The sequence below is a fragment of the Marmota monax genome, unplaced genomic scaffold (genome assembly GCF_021218885.2).
Source record: "Marmota monax isolate L192 unplaced genomic scaffold, Marmota_monax_Labrador192_F-V1.1 WCK01_AAM20220418_F8-fsc00019, whole genome shotgun sequence".
In the NCBI taxonomy this organism is placed as follows: domain Eukaryota; kingdom Metazoa; phylum Chordata; class Mammalia; order Rodentia; family Sciuridae; genus Marmota; species Marmota monax.
Window position 1 is genome coordinate 9,877,581 of NW_026695242.1, and position 23,347 is coordinate 9,900,927.

The 23,347-nt window shown below is 39.4% G+C and overlaps 1 protein-coding gene across 5 annotated transcripts in view; it reads left to right on the top strand.

Moving 5' to 3' along the window:
• Window positions 1-7,810: 7,810 nt before the first annotated feature.
• Slc25a16 (solute carrier family 25 member 16) overlaps window positions 7,811-23,347 on the top strand; it is a 42,595-nt gene continuing 27,058 nt past the window's right edge. For 2 of the 5 annotated variants that reach the window (XM_046419828.2, XM_046419827.2), the window contains exons 1-2: window positions 7,811-8,061; window positions 17,204-17,296. In XM_046419828.2, the coding sequence (XP_046275784.1) occupies window positions 7,941-8,061; window positions 17,204-17,296 (214 nt within the window). In that variant the 5' untranslated portion in view covers window positions 7,811-7,940. Of the gene's footprint in view, window positions 8,062-17,203; window positions 17,297-17,489; window positions 17,531-18,401; window positions 18,587-23,347 lie in introns of those variants that run through there. The other 3 variants (XM_046419825.2, XM_046419826.2, XM_058577916.1) reach the window with 3 other exon arrangements.

Below are 23,347 nucleotides of genomic sequence, written 5' to 3' on the forward strand. Positions count from 1 at the left end.
CCACGGGAATGCCTTGACCTTTTCTGGTCTGATGGACTTATTGTTAAGGGAGGTTTCGGTACCTGACAATAATAGATGTTGAAACTAAATTTCTCCCCCCTCCCTCCTGCTTTTGGGTAGTTTTCCACTTCTGCTGCTTGGGGTATAAAAAAAGGTGTGTTAGCAATAAAGATTATTGACTCCTGGATGAAGAACCTTGGTGTCCTGTGTGTCTTTTAACCTCGCCGTCCCTCGCCGGACTCGGCTCCCTTGGCCGGACGCGGCATGTAGATGAACACAATACCTTTGTTTATTTTTATGTGGTGCTAAGGATCAAACCCAGTTCGATATAAAATTCAGTTTTGCAGATAATCATTCCTCCTCCCTCCTCACTTCTCATCCCATGGTCCTTTTTCTGTACTGATAATGATAATTTCTTTGATTTTTAAGATATCCACCCCCTTTCTTTTTCCTCTCTAGCTTTCACATATGTGAGAAAATGCAAGATATTTGATCTTCTTTTTTTTTTTTTTTTTTTTTTTTTTTTGAGAATTTTTAATATTTATTTTTTAGTTTTCGGCGGACACAACATCTTTGTTTGTATGTGGTGCTGAGGATCGAACCCGGGCCGCACGCATGCCAGGCGAGCGCGCTACCGCTTGAGCCACATCCCCAGCCCCTGATATTTGATCTTCTGAGTTTGACTTATTTTGCTTAACATGATGGTCTCTAGTTCCATCTATTTTCCTGCAAATGCCATATTTTATTTTTAAAATTTTATACCACATTTTCTTTATTCATTCATCTGTTGATAGATTGAAAGGAAAGTGAGAAAGCAAGAGAAATGAGGGACAGGATGGAGATCAGGAAGGGAGACCAGGCAGAGATCCACAGGAAAATTTGTTTGTCAAAGCTGACAGATAGGGGCTGGGGATGTGGCTCAAGCGGTAGCGCGCTCGTCTGGCATGCGTGCGGCCCGGGTTTGATCCTCAGCACCACATACCAACAAAGATGTTGTGTCTGCCTATAACTAAAAAATAAATATTAAAAAAAAAAAGTTGACAGATAAAGGCTATTTCTCTATAGAGAAGAGAGAGAGGGGCCCTGAGACTTCCAGGTGTGGAGCTTTTGTGGGGTAGGGTTTTGCAGTTGTGGTTGTGGCCCTATGGGATAGGCTGCGGGGTGCTTGCTAGATGGGTGGGGAATAGCTGGGATTGGCTTACAGTGATGGTATCACGGCTCTTCCAGAGCAAAGAGGTTGGTCCTTCTGGGATGGCTTAGGGTTAGGGTACCCTGGGGTAGGTCAGTAAGGGGAGTGGGGGGAGTTGGGGTAAGAGGAAGTACAGGAAAGTGAAAATATCTCATAAGATGGGGGTTAACATTTAAGATGGCAGCTTGAATGTTAAATCAAGATCCTATATAGATTTTATATCTTTTTTTTTTGTACTGGAGGGAATTGAACCTATGGGAGTTTAACCACTGAGCCACATCCCCAGCCCCTTTTTTTATTTTCCATTTAAAAAAAATTTGTTGTACTTAGTTATACATGTCAATTCATTGTACATAAATAGAGCAAAGCAGGGGCTGGGGTTGTAGCTCAGCTGTAGAGTGTTTGCCTAGCAAATGCAGGGCCCTGGGTTCAATCCTCAGCACCACATAAAAGTGAATAAATGGAGCAAAGGTATTGTGTCCAACTACAACTAAAAGATAAATATTTTCTTTTTTTTTTTTTTTTTTTTTTAATTTTAATATTTATTTTTTAGTTTTTGGTGGACACAACATCTTTGTTTGTATGTGGTGCTGAGAATCGAACCCGGGCCACACGCATGCCAGGCGAGCGCGCTACCGCTTGAGCCACATCCCCAGCCCCGATAAATATTTTCTAAAAAATAGAGCAAAGCATTTCCATTCTTTGGTTGTACATAACATAGAGTTGCACCATTCCTGCAATCTTTTTTTTTTTTTTTTTTTTTAAAGAGAGAGGAGAGAGAGGAGAGAGAGAGAGAGAGAGAGAGAGAATTTCTTTTTTTTTTTTTTTAATGTTTATTTTTTAGTTATTGGCGGACATAACATCTTTGTATGTGGTGCTGAGGATCGAACCCGGGCCGCACGCATGCCAGGCGAGCGCGCTACCGCTTGAGCCACATCCCCAGCCCCCATTCCTGCAATCTTATGTGTACATAGGGTAATGATGTCCTTCTCATTCCACCATCTTTCCTGCCGCCTTTGCCCTCCTCTCCCCACCCTCCCCTTTGCCCAGTCCAAAATTCCTCCATTCTTCCCACGCACCCCCCCCCCACACACACCATTATCCACTAATCAGATATCCCCAACATCCACTAATCAGAGAAAACATTTGGCCTTTGGGGATTGGCATACTTCGCTTAGCATTATATTCTCCAAATCCATCCATTTATCTGCAAATGCCATAATTTTATTCTCTTTTAATGCTCTGTAATATTCCATTGTGTATATATACTATGATTTCTTTATTCATGTATCTATTGATGGACATCTAGGTCCCAGCTCTTTTCATATTTTATTTAGAGACAGAGCTCCCAAATTGCTTAGGGCCTTGTTAAATTACTGAGATGGCTGTGAACTTGTGATCTTCCTGCTTCAGCCTCCTGAGAAACTGGGATTACAGGCCTATGACACTGTGCCTGGCATGTATACCTTCATTTAAATATAGAAGATCAAATTTCTAGAAGATTAGTATTTTAAATCAACTTTACCCTAAGGGGGCTTTTGTTTTTTTTTTTTTTTTTGAGAATTTTAATATTTATTTTTTAGTTTTTGGCGGACACAACATCTTTGTTTGTATGTGGTGCTGCCAGGGGAGCGCGCTACTGCTTGAGCCACATCCCCAGCCCCCTAAGGGGGCTTTTGATTATTACTATTATTTAAAGAATTTTTTTAGTTGTCAATGGACTTTATTTTATTTTTTAATATGTGGTCCTAAGAATTGAACCCAGTGCCTTACACATTCGCGGCAAGCACTCTACCACTGAGCCACAAACCCAGCCTTTGATTTTTATTATTTTTAAAATATTTATTTATTTTAATACTAGGGATTGAACCCTGAGGCACTTTACCACTGAGCTACATCCCAACTCTTTTTAATGTTTTTCAAATTTTGAGACAGAGTCTCACCAAGTTACTGAGAGGTCTCCCTGTGTTGCTGGGGCTGGTCTTAAACTTGTGGTCCTCCTGTCTCAGGCTCCAGTGTCGCTGGGATTACAAGTTTGTGCCACTCCCTGGGGAGTCCTTGTCCCCATTGCCAAACCAATAATGATAAAATGTTTTTTGAGAAAAATTATAAAGTTGTTTTATTGCTTTGCTACCAAAGGAGACACACAGGGACTTCCATCCCAGAGGCTGTGATTCTGCCCATCAAGGGGAGCAGAGGGCTTTTAGATGGGTGATTCAAAGGCTACATTTCACATGTTCTGACTGGAGTTGTTAATTTGGGAGATAAGTTATTTCTGAGATCTTCTGTTGCCACCCCCAAAGTTTGAATTACTTTTCCTTGGCTCAAAGACAGGTAACTCTGCCTAGGATTGAGAAGAAAGATAATTCTGTTTCTTCAGAGATCAGAAAGGGGAAAAGATTAGAGAGGAGGAAGGAGAGAGGAAAAGAAACAAATCCTTTCAAAAATAAGTTGAGGGGATTCCACCTTTTGGGTCCCCTTCTTCCTCCAGGAGAAGTCTTTTCTGCTGTCCTTTAATAAACTTCTAATTTCTACTCTGACCTTGCCTCGGCGTGCTTCTTTGGTGTTATTCTTCAACATCGGGAAAGCAAGGACTCGTCACGGGTCAACAGCGGTAACATATTGGAGGTCCCAGACCGAGATTCTACACCGAGACCATCCATCACTCAAATGGCCCTCCAGACTATTACTTCTCAATCAGACTTCTATCATGGACCACTCAATAGACCCGATTTTTAAAGGGGGACTCCAAACTGCTTGCCCCACATCGTCCCTTTTCAGCCTGAAGAAGCCAGAAAGATCCTCTTCGCCCCTCCTTCCTTACAGCAGTAAGGAGTTCCCAACTTAGAGGGGGGAATGAAGCCAGATTTAAAGTTAGGTAGTCAGTGTAGTTAGGTAAATCAGGTCTAATATCGAGTGAAATCTAAAATGGAGGCCGTGCGGAGAATGACTCAGGGAAAACACAGGACAACTCATGGAATGTTAATGAAGTCCCAAAAGGCCCTAGGCCAAAGTCCACCTCAAAGAAATGTTAATGAACAGCCCCCAGCAAAAAGGTGCTGACTCAGAAGATCTTCCTGACCAGATTACTTCTTTGGCCCACCTGTGTCCCACCCCTCAGGCCTTCCAACCTACATTCCATCACCAAAACTATAAAAAGGGGAAACAACCGCACTTCCACGGATTCCACCTTTTGGGTCCCCTTCTTCCTCCAGGAGAAGTCTTTTCTGCTGTCCTTTAATAAACTTCTAATTTCTACTCTGAAAAAAAAAAAAAAAGTTGAGGGGGCTGGGGATATAGCTCAGTTGGTAGAGTGCTTGCCTCACATGTACAAAGCCCTGGGTTCAATCCCTAGCAAAATAAATAAATAAAAATAAATAAATGCATTAAGTACAATCTTTTTTTTTTCTCATGTGGAAGTCACAATCTTCTTTAAAGCTAAGTAATATTCCCGTGTGTGTGTGTCTAAAATTAAAAAAAATTAATTAATTAATTAGTCTGTTGAAGGGCACCTAGGTTGGTTCCATAGTTTAGCTATTGTGAGTTGAGCTGCTATAAACATTGCTGTGGCTGCATCACTATAGTATCCTTTGGGTATAAAATGAGAAGTGGGATAGCTGGGCCAAATGGTGGTTCCATTTCAAATTTTTTGAGGAATCTCCATACTGCTTTCCATAGTGGTTGCACCAATTTGCATTCCCACCAGCAATGTATGAGTGTATCCCACATCCTCACCAACATTTATTGTTGTTTGTGTTCTTTTTTTTTTTTTTTTTTTTTCGATCCTGGGTATTGAACTCAGGGGCACTTGACCACTGAGCCACATCCCCAGCCCTATTTTGTATTTTATTTAGAGACAGGATCTCACTGAGTTGGTTAGTTCCTCACCTTTGTTGAGGCTGGCTTTGAACTTGTGATCCTCTTGCCTCAGCCTCCTGAGCTGCTGGGCTTACAGGCATACCACCACACCACATCTGGCTGTTGTTTGTATTCTTTTATTCTTTTTTTTTTTTTTTTTGTGGTGCTGGGGATGGAACCCAGGGCCTCATGAATGCAAGTTAAGCATTCTACCAACTGAACTATATCCCCAGCTGTGTATCCTGTATCCTTTTATTTTTTAATTGATATTATTTTTTTTCAAATACACAACAGCAGAATGCATTACAATTCTTATTACACATATAGAGCACAATTTTTCATATCTTTGTATATAAAGTATGTTCACGCCAATTCATGTCTTTATACATGTACTTTGGTTTTTTTTTCCCCATTATAATTCTTATTACACATATATACCACAATTTTTCATATCTCTGTATGTAAAGTATGTTGACACCCAATTTGTGTCTTCATACATGTACTTTGGATAATAATGTCCATCACATTCCACCATCCTTGCTAATCCCTTTCCCCTCCCCCACCCCCAGCCCTTGATAATTGCCATTCTGACAGGGGTGAGATAAAATCTTAATGTAATTATGATTTGCATTTCTCTAATTCCTAAAGATTAGAAAAATCTTTTTATTATTATTATTATTTACTTGTTGATGGACCTTTATTTTACTTATTTGTATATGGTGCTGAGAATTGAACCCAGTGCCTAGTACATGCCAGGCAAGCACTCTTTCACTGAGCTACAACCCCAGACCTAGGAAAATCTTTTGAACATTTTTTCCATATATTTGTTGATCAATTGCATTTCTTCTTCTGTTGAAGTGTCTGTTCAGTTCTTTAGTCCATTTTTTTGGGGGAGGGGTGTACCAGGGATTGAACTCAAGGGCACTCAATCACTGAGGCACATTCCTAGCCCTGTTTTGTATTTTATTAGAGACAGGGTCTTACTGAGTTGCTTAGCGTCTCGATTTTGCTGAAGCTGGCTTTGAACTTGAGATCCTCCTGTCTCAACCTCCAGAGCCACTGGGATTATAAGTGTGAGCCACCCCACCCAGCCTAGCCCACTTATTGACTGGGTTGTTTTTTGGTGTTTGCTGATAAATGGATGTAGCTGGAGAATATCATGCTAAGTGAAATAAGCCAGTCCCCCAAACCAAAGGCTGAGTGTTTTGTCTGATAGCAGATGCTAATTCACAATAAGGGGTGGGGGGCTAGGGAAGAAAGACTTACTTCAGATTAGGTAGAGGGGAGTGAGGAGAGGGGAGGGGGACTGGGGATAGGAAGGATAGTAGAATGAATCAGACATTATTACCCTATATACATATATGACTAATAACGAGTGGGGTTCTACATCATGTATAACCAGAAAAATGAGAAATTATACTCCATTATATATGGTTAGCAAGGTGCATTCTACTGTCATGTATAATTAATTTAAAAAAATAAGTCACCGTGACAGAGCATCAAGGGCTATATTCAAAGTATGAAGTGGATGACTGTTACAAACTAGCTTGTTTTAATGACTAGGGTCCCAAAGAAAGAATAACCTGTTTAGCTTTAGAGCTACTTCAGGGTGTGTGTGTGTGTGTGTGTGTGTGTGTGTGTGTGTCTGTCCCTTGCTGCCTGCGCAAATGTAGCATGGGCACATTGGAATCTTAGTGGAGCTTATGGAGGGCAGCGACTGAAATTCAATGAGGAGCTCTGAGAAAGCAGAGTTGGAATAGTAAGCGAAGAGATACTTGGAGAGAATGAGAAGCTGAAGATTGATTCTGGAAAGGGTGCATTTTACGGAAGTTAGAAAGCATCTCAATGGGTGGTTATAACTCAATATGGGCCAAAGAATGGGAAAGCTTTTTAAGGTAGTGTTTTTTTTTTTTGTTTTTTTTTTTTGCGGGGGGGCGGGGGGGGGAGAAGGTAACTGGAGGTAACACAGGGGTACTTGGCCCTTGAGCCACATCCCCAGCCCTGTTTTGAATTTTATTTAGAGACAGGGTCTCACTGAGTTTTTTAGCACTTGGCTTTTGCTGAGGTTGGCTTTCAACTTGTGATCCTCCTGTCTCAGCCTCCCAAGCCACTGAAATTACAGGTATGTGCGGAGTCTGGGCAGGTAGTGGGTTTTGACAGGTCCCTGAATAGCCACCCTTTCCATCTTCCGCCCTGAAAAGCAAAGCAGGCCTGGCAGTTGCCTGTAATTCCAGTGACATGAGAGACTGAAATAGGATAATCACATGTTTGAATCCAGTTTTAGCAATTTGGTAAGACCCAAGGCAACTTAGTGAGACACTGTCTCAAAATTAAAAATATAAAAGGTTGGGGATGTGGTTCAATGGTTAAGCGACCCTGGATTCAATCCCCAGTATAAAAACAAACACTGCAAATGGGGTAGTAGAAGCCAGGCACAGTGGCGCAGGCCTTTAATCCCAGGAGCTCCAGAGGCTGAGGCAGGAAGATTGTGAGTTGAAAGCAAAAGCGAGGTGCTAAGCAACTCAGTGAGGCCCTGTCTCTAGTAAAATACAAACAGGGCTGGGGATGTGGCTCAGTAATTGAGTGCCCCTGAGTTCAATCCCCAATACCCCCAAATAAGAAAAAAAAATAGGGGAGTAGAGAGGTGGGGCAAGGCTCGCTGGGGAGACCAGCCAAGAGATCGCGGTCTCCCTCAGGCCCCGCCCCACTCCGGACTCCTTGGGGAGTGGCCGAGGCTCCGCCCCTGGGTTACGCCATCAGCGGGCGCCGCACCTGGAATCATTCGGCCCCGCCAGCTCGGCGGTCGGCCTCCTGTCACTGCAGGCACCAGCCATGGTTCTGTTCCGTGGTTTGTAAGTTGGCAACCCACGTCCCCGCGGTGACTGTGGTCCTGATGGCTGCGGCGGCGGCCCTGGCAGCTGCCGAAACCCCTCCCGCCATGCCGCAGGCGGCAGGGGCCGGAGGGCCTACAGCCCGTCGCGACTTCTACTGGCTGCGCTCCTTCTTGGCGGGAGGTGAGTGTCGGCCCCGAAGTCTTCTGGCTGCTTTCCTCCAGCTAAAATCGCTGGCAGATCGGGTGCTAGCGGCCTGTATGATATTCCCTACTCTGTTTCAGTACCCTGCCCGATGTTTACCCATACCTGCCTGTAATCTCATTCTAATAATCCTTGACTTGTGCCAGCCAGGTTCAAGGGAGTGGGACCTTGGGCTCTTGGGAAGAGGCTGGAGAAGTGGAAGGACTGAGTCAAGCTGATATTATCCAGAGTTGGGTAGCCAGGAAAAGAGGGAGATCCTTTACAGGAAACATGCTGGGCACTCCTTTCTTTTGAAAAGACTGGGTAACTGAGTGTGCAATTAGGTTTTGCTGTTTGCTTAAAGGAAAATAAATATTGGAGGTCAGCTTTTTAAAGATGACTGAGAAATTGTGTAAAATTAGCAAACTGTGTCAAAACTACTTGACAAGCCCTACTATTGATCTGACCACGAGACCAGAACATTCACATTGTCTCAAAGAAATTTCCTCTGCCTTATCATAAAGAAGTGTTTTAATCTCTTCCCTCATGGTGTAATTGCTTGTCTGGGTTATCATCACTTAGTTATTTGACAGAGAATTTTAAAATTCCACATTATGAAGACTTGTTGAAATATATTATCTGTATTCTGCAGCAGTGACAACAATTAGTTTGTCCTCCTGATAAAAAGGGCATTCATTTATTCATACTGGGAATATTTGAGTGCCAGGTATGTGCCTACTTTTTGCTTAGAATACATCAAAGAACACAAGAAAGGGGCTGGGGTTGTGACTCAGCGGTAGAAAGCTCCCCTAGCGCATGTGAGGCCCTGGGTTTCTCCTCAGCATTACATAAAAATAAAAGAAGGTATTGTGTCCAACGACAACTAAAAAATAAATATTTTAAAAAAGGGAGGGGAGGGGAGGGGGGATAGTAGAGGATAGGAAAGGCAGCAGAATACAACAGACACTAGTATGGCAATATGTAAATTAATGGATGTGTAACTGATGTGATTCTGCAATCTGTATATGGGGTAAAAATGGGAGCTCATAACCCACTTGAATCAAATTGTGAAATATCATATATCAAGAACTATGTAATGTTTTGAACAGCCAACAATAAAAAATTAAAAAAAAAAAAAGGAACAAAAGAAATATCTATACCTTCCTGGAGTTTATGTTGGTTATGGAGTTGTAAGGTGAAAGAATAAACAGAATGAAAATATAGTATGTTAGAAGGTGATGAATGCAATGGGAAGAAGTAGAAAGAAGACAGGGAAGGCAGTGGAGTGGACAGTATTAAAGATGATAGCTGTGGTGTCTCATTGAGAGATTGAAACTTGAATCTTTTTTTTCTTTAATTTTTTTTAAGAGAGAGAGAGAGAGGAGAGAGAGAATTTCAATATTTATTTTTCAGTTTTTGGCAGACACAACATCTTTGTTGGTATGTGGTGCTGAGGGTTGAACCCAGGCCGCCGCACGCATGCCAGGCGAGCCCGCTACCCCTTGAGCCACATCCCCAGCCCTGAAACTTGAATCTTGAGCGAACTTTTTTTTTTTTTGTACTAGATGTACTAGATATTGAACCCAGGAGTGCTTTACCACTGAGCTACATCCCCACCCTTTTAATTTTCTTATTTTGAGACAGAAGCTTGCTAAATTGCTGAGGCTGGCCTTGAACTTGTATCCTTCTGCCTCAGTCTCCTGAGTCACTGGGATTACAAATGTGTGCAACAATGCCTGGCAGAGAAGGCAAAGGCTTTAAAGCGAGAAAATCTAGTCTGCTGCAAGACTTTTGGCTGAAGACAAGTGGTGTTGATTAGGGAAGGAAGTTAGGTAAAGAGAGCAGGGAGAAGAAAATGAAGGGATCTTCCAAATCATAAAGATTCTGATTTTTACTCGGAGTGAAATGGGGAAATATTACAGATTTTTACGTGTATCTATGTGTGCTGGTGCTTGAACCCAGGGGCTCTTGAGCACTGAGCCACACCCCCAACCTTTTTTGTTTTATTTTTAGACAGGGGATCCCTAAGTTGCTGAGGCTGGCTTTGAATTGCCATCCTCCTATCTCAGCCTCCCAGGTCACTGGGATTACAGGTGTGGATCACTGCACCTGGCAATATTACAGATATTGAGCACAAAAGTGTCAGGCTATGACCTGGATGCTCTGTTGAGAAAAACTGTAAGGTGCACCATAGAAGCAAAGAGACCAGTTTGGGAGTTATTGCAGTAATTTCAATGATAGATGATAGTGGCTTGGATCAGCATAGTAGCTGTTATATATATATAACAAATAGGATTTTCTGACTGATTAGAGGTGAGGTGAGGGAAAGTCAAAGATGATTTGTTTTGGCCTGAGCAACTGCAAGGAGGTAGCTGTCATTGACTGAAGGCTATCATTGGAGCAATTTTTGTGGTGGTTTTTGGAAAGAGATCAGAAGTTGCTTTGAACATGTTGTATTTTATAATGAGGACTGGGTGTTGAACTAAATTCTTGGGACATGTAGATTAGAATAGCAAGCAGGAATCATGTACTGCTGGTAGTACTATAGATTGGTAAAACCACTCTGAAGCACTGGTTAAGCAGTTATTTATGAAGCTGAATATTTGCATGCTATATATCTAATGGTTCCTAAGCATATACCAATATATAGACTGTATTTTTGTTTGTAGTTGCCATATTCATAATAGCCCAAAACTAGAAGCAACCCCAATTTCTGTCAAAGTTAGGACATGTAACTAAAATATGGTATACTAATAAATGTGTCACTGAAAATTAATGAATTACCGCCACACTTAACAATATGGAAGAATCTCACAAACATAATATTGAACAGTAGAAGCCAGACAGTAGACAATGCATATACTGTGTCATTTTGTTTGTATAAAGGTCAAATATGATCAAAATTAAATCTATGTTGTTAAAATCAGAAGAGTAGTTGATTATCTCTGAGGAGGGACAGATAGTATTTTGGGGAGCATTGGAAAAAGACTTTTGGGGGCTTAGTAGTATCCCATTTCTTTTTTTTTTTTTTTGTGTGTGTGTGTATGTGTTATTTTTTATTTTATTTATTTTTTTACGTGGTCCTGAAGATCGAACCCAGTGCCTCACATGTGCTAGGCAAGCACTCTGCCACTAAGCTATAACCCCAGCCCAAGTATCCTATTTCTTGATCTTAACATGATTTCATTCACTTTGCACTAATTTGTTAGGTGGCAAGCTTATGATTTTTGTACTTTTATGTTTGTATCTTATACTTTACTACAGAACAATTTAATGAAAGAGGAAAGATTGGAAATAGCAAGTATAGGAAATACTACAAAGGAATCTTGATTAAGCCAGATGGTTTTTAAGCCAGATGGTTTTTAGAAGTTTCTATAGTATTTTATTTTATTTTTTGAACCCAGGGTACTGAACCACTGTGCTACATCCCTAGTCATTTTATTTTATTTTATTTGAGAGAGGGGGGAGAGAGAGAGAGAGAGAGAGAGAGAGAGAGAGAGAGAGAGAGAGAGAGAGAGAGAGAATTTTTTTTAATATTTATTTTTTAGTTTTCGGCGGACACAACATCTTTGTATGTGGTGCTGAGGATTGAACCGGGGCCGCACGCATGCCAGGCGAGCACCCTACCGCTTGAGCCACATTCCCAGCCCTTATTTTTTATTTTGAAACAGGGTCTCAATAAGTTTCCCAGGTTGGCCTTGAATTTGTGATCTTCCTGCCTCAGCCTCCTGAGTTTCTGTGATTATAGGCATGTGCCACCATGTCTGATTCCATAGGATTTTTGCCTTTTTTTTAAAGTAGGCTTACTGAAGTATACTTTATATACAGTAAAATTCACTCTTTTGAGGTACATAGTTAAATTCATCTTGCCAAAAATGTATAAAGTCCACCACAGTCAAGATATAGAATAGTTTCATCACCCCAAAATAGTTCCACTTCCCTTGTGTCATTCTCCTCCTGTCATCCTCTGCTCCTGACAAGCACAGAGCTATTTTCTGAGGCAAAAGGATTGAAACTCTAAGGCCAGCCTGGGCAATTAAGGGAGAGCTTGTCTCAAAAAAAAAAAAATTGGGGGTTAGGGATATAACTTGGAGGTAGACCATTGTTTAGCATGCATGAAGCCCTGGTTCAATCTTCAGTACCACCTAAATGGAATATCTGGCTTTCTTCGCTTAGCAAAATGTTTTGAAAATTTACCCATGTTGTATGTATCAGAAGTTTGTTCCTTTTTTTTTTTTTTTCCTTCTCTCTCACTGCTGTGGATCAAATCCAGGGCCTCACATGCTAGGCAAGAACTCTACCACTGAGTTATACTTCTAGCCCTTGTTTTCCTCATATCTGTCTATAATGGGGATCAAACCCTGGGTACTTTACTACTAAGCAATATCCCCAGCCATTTGGAATTTTAAAACATTAAATATTTTTATTTTTATTTATGTTTTTGTTTTTGCAGTACTGAGTATTGAACCCGGGGAAACCATATCTACCACTGGCTATATCTCTGGCCCTTTTTATTTTTTATTTTAAGTAAGGTCTTGGTAAGTTTCCCAGACTGGCCTTGAACTTGCAATCTTCTTGCCTCAGCCTCTCTAATAGCTGGGATTACAGGTGTGTACCACCATGCTGCTGTTCCTTTTTTTTTTTTTTTTAATAGTTGTAAATGGATAGAATGCCTTTATTTTATTTGTTTATTTTTATGTGGTACTAAGGACCAAACCCAGTGCCTCACACATGCTAGGCAAATGCTCTGCCACTACAGCCCCAGCCCCACTGCTGTTCCTTTTTACTAATGAATAATATTTTGTTGTATGGATATACTAAAGTTTCTTTCTTTCTTTTTTCTTCCTTTCTTTTTTGAAATGTTTTTTTCTTACATAGCCCAGGCTGGTCTCAAAAATTCCTGGGTTCAAGTGATCCTCCCACCTCAGCCTCCCAAGTAGCTGGAACTAGACATGTGTGCCACTGTGCGTAGCCACATCTGTTGATGAAAATTTGGTTTCTTGGGGCTGGGGATGTGGCTCAAGTGGCAGCGCGCTCGCCTGGCATGCGCGTGGCCCGGGTTCAATCCTCAGCACCACATACAAACAAAGATGTTGTGTCCGCCGAAAACTAAAAAATAAATATTTTAAAAAAAAAATTTGATTTCTTTCTGGTTTTCCACTATCTGACTTAAGAGACTATGAAAAGAAGTCTTTTATGTGAGTTTCATCCCCTGGATGAAATCCTTTGGTTTCTTTATCCTTGGGCAAATTTCTAGGAAGAGACTCCTTGCTGTTTTGTTTTTTTTTTTTTTGGGAGCTGGGGATTGTGCATGGGAGGCAAGGACTCTACTAACTGAGCTATGATCCCCAGCCCTGACTCCTTGGCTTTAAGAGTATCATATAGGCTGGGGTTGTGGTTCAGTGGTAGAGTACTTGCCTTGAATGTGTGAGGCACTGGGTTTGATTCTCAGCACCACATATAAAGGCCCATCAACAACTAAAATAATTAAATAAATAAAATTTAAAAAAAAAGACATCTTCCACAGTTACTTAAAAAAAAAGAATATCATGTTTAACTTTTTAAAATATACATTTCACAATTTATAAAAAGATGACAATAAACATATTTATATCCTTTTACTCTTTGATAGTATGAAAAATTACAATCATCTTCACTCAAGTTGGAATTAAAAAAAAAAAAAAAAAAGGAAGCCAGGAGTGGTGGCACATCTCAGCTACTCAGGACCAGGAGTTTAAGGCAGCTGCTCCTTGGCCAGGCTGGCTCCAGCTAGAGACTTCTGTGCTTTTTGGCTGGTCCAGTAGAGGAAAGGGCTCCAGAAGATTTATGAACCTTGGGAACCAGCCCTTAACTTTATTTTTTTAATTTATAATTTTTGCAGTGCTGGGGATTGAACTCGGTAAGTGCTCTACCAATAAGCTACATCCTCTTGCTTTACTTAATTTAATAAGAAATTGCCAATTCTGAACACTGTTGTGTACACTTGTAATCACAGCAGTTCCTGAGGCTGAGACAGGATGATTGCAAGTTTGAGGCCAGCCTCAGCAGTTAGCAAGGCCCTAAGCAATATAATGAGACCCTGCCTCAAAAATAAAAAGGGCTAGGGATGTAGCTCATTGGTAAAGTACCCCTGTTTTAACTCCCATAAATTATTTGTTTATTTATTTTTTAAACCAATAAATAAATAATAATCCCAGTTACTTGGGAGGCTAAGACATGAGGATGACAAGTTCAAGGCCAATTGTGGCAGCTTAAAGAGACCCTATCTCAGGAAAACACACACACACACACACACGTAAGGGGCTGGGGATGTAGTTCAGTGGTAGAGTGTTCATGAGTTCAATCCCCAGTACCAAAAACAAAACAAAACAAAACAAAAAACCCCTGCTAAGTTATTTCCCAAAGCATCTGTTTCATTTTTTTTTTTTTTTCTGTTTCATTTTTTATCCCCACTGCCTTGTCAGTACTTGTTGGTATTGTTAGGGTGTCTATGTATGTTTTTCATTTTTACAAGTGTTTAGTGTTATCTAATTGTGATTTTAATTCTTATTTTCTTGAAGAAAATGATGCTGAGCATCTTTTCATTTTATTGCCCATCTGTGTTTCTTTTGTTAAGTGCTGGTTCAAATTTTTGGAAGGCATGACTTTGAAGGTTATATAGGAGTTTCACATCCAGGTGATAGGAAGGAATACTGCTGGGCAAGTTATTTAACCTCTTGTACCTTGGTTTTCCCATCCTCAAAAGAGAATATAAGTCTACCTACCTTAAATAATTGTTCTAATGATTAAACTGGAATAGTAAAAACCTTGGCACAGTGCCCACAATTAAATTTCTTAGGCTGGTGCCTGGTACAAAGTAAATACTGAGTATTTGCTAACTATTATGGTTAGCAGTGCTTTGGGCAAATCTCTTTAGTTGTTCAATCTTCCTTTTCTTTCTTTCTTTTTTTTTTTTTTTGGTGCTTCTACCACTGAGCTACCTCTAGTCTAGTTGCTTTCTCTTAAAAGAAAGATAAAAGCAGCAGCTGGGCGCAGTGGTGCTTCTGTATTCTCAGCTGCTCTGGAGGTTGAAGCAGGAGGATATCAAGTTCAAGGCCAGCTTTGGCCATTTTGGGGGGGACTTTGTCTCAAAATGAAAATAAAAAGAGGAGGTCAGTGGTAGAGTACCCCTGGGTTCAATTTTCAGTACTGAAAAATAAATAAATAAATAGATAGATAAATGGGTGGTGGTGCTGGAAATATGGTATAGCACAGTGGTAGAGTGCTTCTTAGCTTGTACAAGTTCCTAGATTTGATCTCTTGCACTGCAAAATAAAGATGAAAGCTACTTGACCTAACTCAAATGGACTATTGGGTTGTTGATTAATTAAGCTTTGAAGCAGTATGAAATTAAGATACTATTAAAGGAAACTACTTATTGAATAAATTCTAAATAATTTCATTTGATGGTTAATCCATACATGACTGAGAAGATAATAATGTATCATAAAATAATATGAGGGCTGGGGATGTGGCTCAAGTGGTAGCGCGCTTGCCTGGTATGCGTGTGGCCCGGGTTCGATCCTCAGCACCACAAACAAACAAAGATGTTGTGTCTGCCGAAAACTGAAAAATAAATATTGAAATTCTCTCTCTCTCTCTCTCAAAATAAATAAATAAATAAATAAAATAATATGAAAGCAAATAAAACCAGATGCAAATGACTTTTAGTTTATCCTCAATTTTGGATAGCCTGCTATTTCTATTAGTTCAAATAAGAAAAAAAAAACTTTTTATAAATATAAACTTTTATATTACAGTACAAATATACATTTAATTTTTTGATATCTCAAAGGGTGGGCTTTAATATTAGTTACATGCTGAGCTGTCAAGTACAGTGGGTATGGACTTTATGATTTAATGTGCTAGACCCTGCATTGATCTTTGGTGATGCATCAGTGAAGGAGATCCACAAAATTCTTGTCCTCTCGACCCTTCTGAAATACAGATTTTTTAAATATATATTTTTTAGTTGTAGTTGAACACATTATCTTTATTCTATTTATTTATTTATATGTGGTGCTGAGGATTGAAACCAGGGCCTTGCACGTGCTAGGCAAGTGCTCTACCGCTGAGCCACAACCCCAGCCCCTGAAATACAGATTTGATGGTGAAGAATTTAATGTACTCATAAAGAAACCAAAAGCTTTTTTGCTCACCTTTTATTTATTTATTTATTTTTTAAAAGAGAATTTTAATTTTTTTTTTTTTTTTTTTTTTTTTTTTTAGTTTTTGGCAGACACAACATCTTTGTATGTGGTGCTGAGGATTGAACCCCGGCCGCACGCATGCCTGGCAAGCACGCTACCGCTTGAGCCACATCCCCAGCCCTTTTGCCCACCTTTTATAATAGTAACAATTCATCTTATTGAGTGCTTCTACAATACAGGAAAGTATTGTAGAAAAGTCTTTATGTGATCACTTTTGAAGCATTCCATGCTGATAGTCAGTAGCATTCTGATCAATGTTAAAGTCCATGTAAGCACTTTACTCTGTTTTCATCCACACATATGGCCAGTGGCACAAAGTAGGAACTAAATACAAAGTTGCTGAATGTATAAATGAATGACTGCTTTTATGGGTAAAAGTTGGTTGTTTTGGGGCTGGGGTTGTTGCCCGGTGGTAGAGCACTTGCCTGGCATGTGTGAGGCCCTGGGTTTGATCCTCAGCACCATTTATAAACAAATACATACATAAATAAAATAAAGGTCCATTGACAACTAAAAAAAATAACAAAAAAAAAAGTTGGTTGTTTTAATGTAAAATTCATCCAAGAAGAAGAGATGCTTATTAGAAACAGAACTTTGCAGTTGGGTAAATACCTTTAAGTGTTAGTCTCCACAGATACATTTTAGCAAAATTACAGGGTTCACCAGGCACTGGGGAGTGATTTATACTCCCCAAACTTATTTTTAAGTCTGACATTCTCAATTATTAAATTATAGGAAATGGGGGCCAATCATCTGCATATCCCTGCTACTGGGCAATTCTATCCATGGAGACCAAATTAAAGATCAGTGGGTTTGCTGGTTGGACAAATAAGGATTTCCCTGTAGAAAGAAATGATACGTAATTTATTTCTGACATTTTAAACAATTTTTAGGGATTGCTGGATGCTGTGCCAAAACAACAGTTGCTCCTTTGGATCGAGTAAAAGTTTTATTACAAGCTCACAATCACCATTACAAGCATTTAGGTAAGTTAATAGATTATAAAAATGAAAGTGAAATAAAAAAATTATCCATCTGCTTGCTGGTTTCCCATTGTAAATTATAATGGAAAGAGGTAGAAAAGGGAATTCAAATTTGGTGGTAAATATAAGTTATATGTCTCTTATTCATTTTAATCTGTTCATTTGTAATAGTGGTTATATGTATTTATCATTTTAGGGTACTGATATTTTCCAAGCCAAAATCTTGGAATCATGGAAGTAAGTACAATTTTTATTGGGATCAATGAGTTACATACTTCACAGATACACATAATAACTCGGCCTGATTTTTTAATTCAATGAGTGGAGATACAATTTTTAAATATAAAACTGAAATAATAACTCCTTTAAATACTTAAATAGGCCAGGATTAGGGGGGCCAGTGGTGCACAACTGTAATCCCAGCTACTCAGAAGATCTGAGGCTGCAGGATCACAAGTTCAAGGCAGTTTAGAGAGACCCTGTCTCAAAATAAAATAAAAAAGACTGAGGATGTAACTTAGTGGTAGAGCACTTTCCTAGCATGTGTAAAGCCCCGGATTTAATCCCCAGGACTATAGGGAGAAAACAATGAAACAAGCCTTCTAGAAATATTAGAATTTCTAGAACTTTTCCAATATTGCAAGTAGAATTTATTGTAATTAGTTTCAGATAAACTTGATTTCTTAAGAAAATATCAAGACTTTAGATATTCCTCACAAATGTAAAATTCGGTCTTCTTTTTTTGGGGCGGGGGGTGCGGGGAATACCAGGGATGAACCTGGGCACTAGGCCACTGAGCCACATCCCCAGCCCTATTTTGTATTTTATTTAGAGATAGGATTTCACTGATTTGCTAAGTACCTGCCTTTTGCTGAGGCTGATTTTGAACTCACAATCCTCTTGCCTCAATCTCTTGAGTTACTGGGGATTACAGGCATGGGTCACCTTGTGCTCAGCCCTTTTAAAATTTTGTGACAGTTTCCCTAAACTGCCCAGGCTGGCTTTATACTTTTTTTTTTTTTTTCCCCATTTTATTTTTGTGGTACTAAGGATTGAACCCAGGGCACTGAACTACATTTTCTGTCCTTTTTGTTTTATTTTGAAACAGGGTCTGGGTAAATTGCCCAAGCTGGCTTTGTATTTATGATCCTCTTGCTTCAGCCTCCTGAGATACTGGAATAACAGACTTATACTACCATATTTGGCCCAATATGCATTATTTTTGTTTTTATGTATTAGTTTTAAAAATGAAAAAGAAAGATGATAATGGAACTGAAAAATTTCTGTCACCTGGTAAGTGACATCGAAACATCATAAGTACGATGCATTACTCAAATGTTTATGGTAATGCTGCTGTAACTGCCTGTTGTAGAAAATCATAACATCTACAATTATGTACAGTGCATTAAAATTTGATTATTATAATAAAGGATCAAATTATTGGTTTTTGAAAAGCATTGTTATTGTTATTATTTGCAGTGCTAGGGATTGAATCCAGCTGAGCTCTGATACTGAGCTACGTCCTCATCCCCAGTCCCTGATATATATTTATTTTTGGTACTGGGGAATCTAGGGGTGCTTTACCATTGAACTATATCCCCAGCCTTTTTTGTTTATTAATTATTATTATTATTATTATTATTTGTGGTGCTGGGGATTGAAGTTAGGGGCCTGTGCATGTGAGGCAAGCATTCGACCAACTGAACTATATCCCAACCCTTTTTATTTATTATTTGTTTTTGGTACTGAGGATTGAACCCATGGGTGATGAGCCACATTTTCATTTTTTATTTTGAGACAGGGTCTTACTAAGTTGCTTAGGGTCTCAGTGATTTGTTGAGGCTAGCCTTGAACTTGAGATCCTATTGACTCAGCCCTCAAATTGCTGGGATTACAGGCCTGTGCCACCACGCCCTGTCCCTTTTATTATTATTCTTATTTTAAAAATATTTTTTAGTAATTATTTGTATGTGGTACTGAGGATTGAACCCAGTGCCTCACACATGCTAGGCAAGTGCTCTGCCACTGAGCCTCAACCCCAGCCCCTAATTTTTAATTTTGAGATAAGTCTCACTCAGTTGCTTATGGCCTTGCTAATTGCTGAGGCCCAGTCCCTGATTTTAAATATTGATACAGGACTAGCCTTCAATTTGATTTTCTCCTGCCTCAGCCTTCTGAGTAACTAAGATAATCATGTCTGATTTCAAAAAAAAGCATTATTTATATATTTTAAGAAAATTCTAAACAATCCAGAATGTTTCAGAATAGGGAATTGGCAAAATAAGTTTTGGTTTATTCATGTTATAGACTGTTTTGCCCTCAGAAAAAATTTATTAAAGCCAGGTATAGTGTTGCACACATGTAATACCAGTGGCTATGAGGCTGAGGCAGGAGAATGGCGAATTCAAAGCTAGCCTCATCACCTTAGAGAGACCCTGTCTCAAAATAAAAAATAAAAAGGGCTGGAGATGTGGCTCAGTGGTTAAGTAACCCTGGGTTTAATATCTAATTAAAAAAAATTTTATGAAAGAATACTAGCTGGGTATATTAGTACATGCCTGTAATCCAAGTTATTTGGAGACTCAGACAGGGTTTCCCAAATCATGAAATTGAGACCCGCTTGGACAATATAAAGTAATACTCCATCTCAAGTATGGGGCTGTAGCTCAGTGGCAGAGGGCTTGCCTGGTATGTGTGAGGCACTGGGTTCGATCGATCCTTAGCACCACAGGAAAATAAACAAATAAAATAAAGCCATACTGTCTATCTACAACTATGAAAAAAAAATTTAGTACCTTTATTTTATTTATATATGGTGCTGAGGTTCAAACCCAGGGCCTCACACATACTAGGCGAGTACTCTACCACTGGCGTGTTCCATATAGAAAGATGTTTTATAAGATAAATAAGAATCAGTAATTTTCCGATTAGATTTTTTTCAACTGGGCATTGAATCCCAGTTCAGTTTACTATTGAGCTGTATCCCCAGCCATTATCTATTATTATTATTATTATTATTATTTTGTTTAGAGACAGGGTCTCACTAAATTGCTTATGTCTCAAAAAGTTGCTGAGGCTGGCCTTAAATTTGCAGTCCTCCTCCTCAACATTTTTTTTTTTTTTTGGTTGTGCTGGGGCTTGACCCCAGGGCCCTGTGCATACCAACTGAGCTATCTCCCCAGCCCTGCTCCCTCAACCTTTTGAAATTCTGGAATGACAAATGTACACCACTGCACCCAGATCCAATTAGATTTTTTTTCCCATTAGATTTTTTTTTTTTTCAGAGAGAGAGAGAGAGAAATCCAATTAGATTTTTTTTCCCATTAGATTTTTTTTTTTTTTGGAGAGAGAATTTTTTTAATATTTAGTTTTTAGTTTTCGGTGGACACAACATCTTTATTTTTTTTTTATGTGGTGCTGAGGATTGAACCCAGCGCCCCACGCATGCCAGGCGAGCGTGCTACCGTTTGAGCCACATCCCCAGCCCTCCCATTAGATTTTTTAAAAATGAAATTCTCCTCAGCCGTTTACGATGGTGTGCATCTATAATCCCAGCGGCTCGGGAGGCTGAGGCAGGAGGATCTTGAGTTCAAAGCAAGCCTCAGCAATTTAGCAAGGCACTTAGCAACTCAGTGAGACCCTGTCTCTAAATAAAATACAAAATAGGGCTGGGAGTGTGGCTCAGTGGTTGAACACCCCTGGGTTCAATCCTCAGTACCAAAAAAAAAAAAAAAAATGAGGTAAGTATGTAGCTTCATGGTAGAGGACCCTTCAGTTCAATCCCCAGTACTGGAAAAAATATTCCAACTCTTTTTGAGTGTGTGTGTGTGGTGCTGGGGATTGAACCCAGGACTTTGTGCATGTGAGGCAAGCACTCTACCAACTCAGCTATATCCCAAGCCCTAGTAATGAATTCTATATCTTCACATTATGTACCTGTCATGTGTAGAGAAAAACAGACCTTTGAATTTATTGAGAGATTATATAAAACCTGGAAAGAAGGAATCAATCTTCTTTTGTTGTCTAAATTGAAAGCAAAACGAGATGAATACCAGTATATCGTGGTGTTCCACCATGTACTAGCCTTTCAGTATCTAAACAGAAATGTTTTATTCCTTTAACCTTCTCCCCATGCTGGTGTGTGTTGGTTTGTTTTCAGATTTGTAATCATATGTAATCATAGATTACATATTCACATTAGATTTCATGCTCTACAGAGCTGCATAACCGTGGGTTACAGTATACCCTACAAGGCTTGCAAAGTATGAAGTGGAATTCCTGGAATGTAACTGTGAACTATTGATATAGTATTTGGGGTGCTGTGTATTTTTAAATATACAAGCCCAAACCAAAAAAAAAAAAATTGTAGTTTTTGTTTTTGTACTGGGATTTGAACCCAGGGGTACTATGCTATTTCGCCAACCCTTTTTTTTTTTTTTAATTTTTAATTTTTTAGTTGTTAATGGACATTTATTTTATTTATTTATATGTGGTGCTGAGAATTGAACCCAGGGCCTCTCACATGCTAGGCAAGTGCTCTGCTACTGAGCCACAACCCCAGCCCATCACCAACCCTTTTTATGTATTTATTTTTATTTTGAAACTTAGTCTTGCTAAATTGCCCTGGTTGGTCTTGGATTAAATTTGTAATCCTCCTACCTTAGTCTCTCAAGTAGCTGAAATTATAGGTATGTGATTAAGTGCCTAGCAGTTAATTTCATTTCTAAAAATAGTTTTAGGGCTAGATGCAGTGCCCTGCCTCTAAACCCAGCTACTCAGAAGGCTAAGGCAGGAGAATCTGAAGTTCCAGGACAGCCTGGGCAACTCAGTGAGACCCTGTCTCAAGCTAAAAATAAAGAGTTGGGCCAGGTGGTTCGCACCTGTATTCCCAGCAACTTGGGAGGCTGAGGCAAGAGGACAAGTTCAAGGACAGTATCAGCAATTGAGCGAGGCCCTAAGAAATTTAGCAAGAATATATTTCAAAAAAGAATTTTGACAGGTGCCATGGTCCTCGCCTATAGTTGCAGTGGCTGTGAAGGCTGAAGAAGGAAAATTGCAAGTTCAAAGCCAGACTCAGAAACTTAGCAAGGCCCTAAGCAACTTAGTGATAACCTGTCTCAAAATAAAAAATAAAAAGGCTGGGGAAGTGACTCAGTGATAAAACTCCCCTGAGTTAAATTCCAGTGCTAAATAAATAAAAAGGGCTGGGGATGTAGCTCACTGGTAAAGTACCTCTGGGTTCAATCTTCACTACCAGAATAAATAGATAAACAAACAAACAAACAAACGTTCTGAGGATGTAGCTCAGTGGTAGAGTGCCACCACTTTCAATCCCTAGTATGTATAAATAAATAAGTAAATAAAGATTTTGAGCATTTTATTCTAGCCCCTTTAGATTTATAAGATAGTTATTCGAAATTTTCTTTTGAAAATATTTACCCTTTTTAATTGTTGCATATAATTGTACATATTTATGAGGTACCATTCTTTTTTAAAAAATATTTATTTTTTATTTGTAGTTGGACATAATACCTTTATTTTGTTTATTAATTTTTATGTGGTGCTGAGGATCGAACCCAGGACCTCACAGGGCCTCACATGTGGTAGGCGAGGGCTCTACTGCAGAGCCAGAACCCCAGCTCCTGGGGTACCATGCTTTTAAATTTTAATTTATTTATTAATTAAAAAAAAAATTTGTGGCAGTGGGGATTGAACCCAGGACCTAGTACATGCTTGGCAAGTGCTATACTACTAAGCTATACCCCTAGACCTTTTAAAATTTTTTATTAAGATTGCCTATGCTTCCTTGGACTTGAGATCCTCTTGCCTAGCCTCCTGAGTCACCGAAGTTATAAGCTGTACCACCATGCCCTGCTTTTATTTATTTTTATTTTGGGAGGATTAAACTTAGGGATGCTCTAAGACTGAACCACACCTCCAGTCCTATTTATTATTTGTTTGAATATATATATTATTATTTTTTAAAGAGAGAGAGAGAGAGAGAGAGAGAGAGAGAGAGAGAGAGAGGGGGAGAATTTTTTAGTATTTATTGTT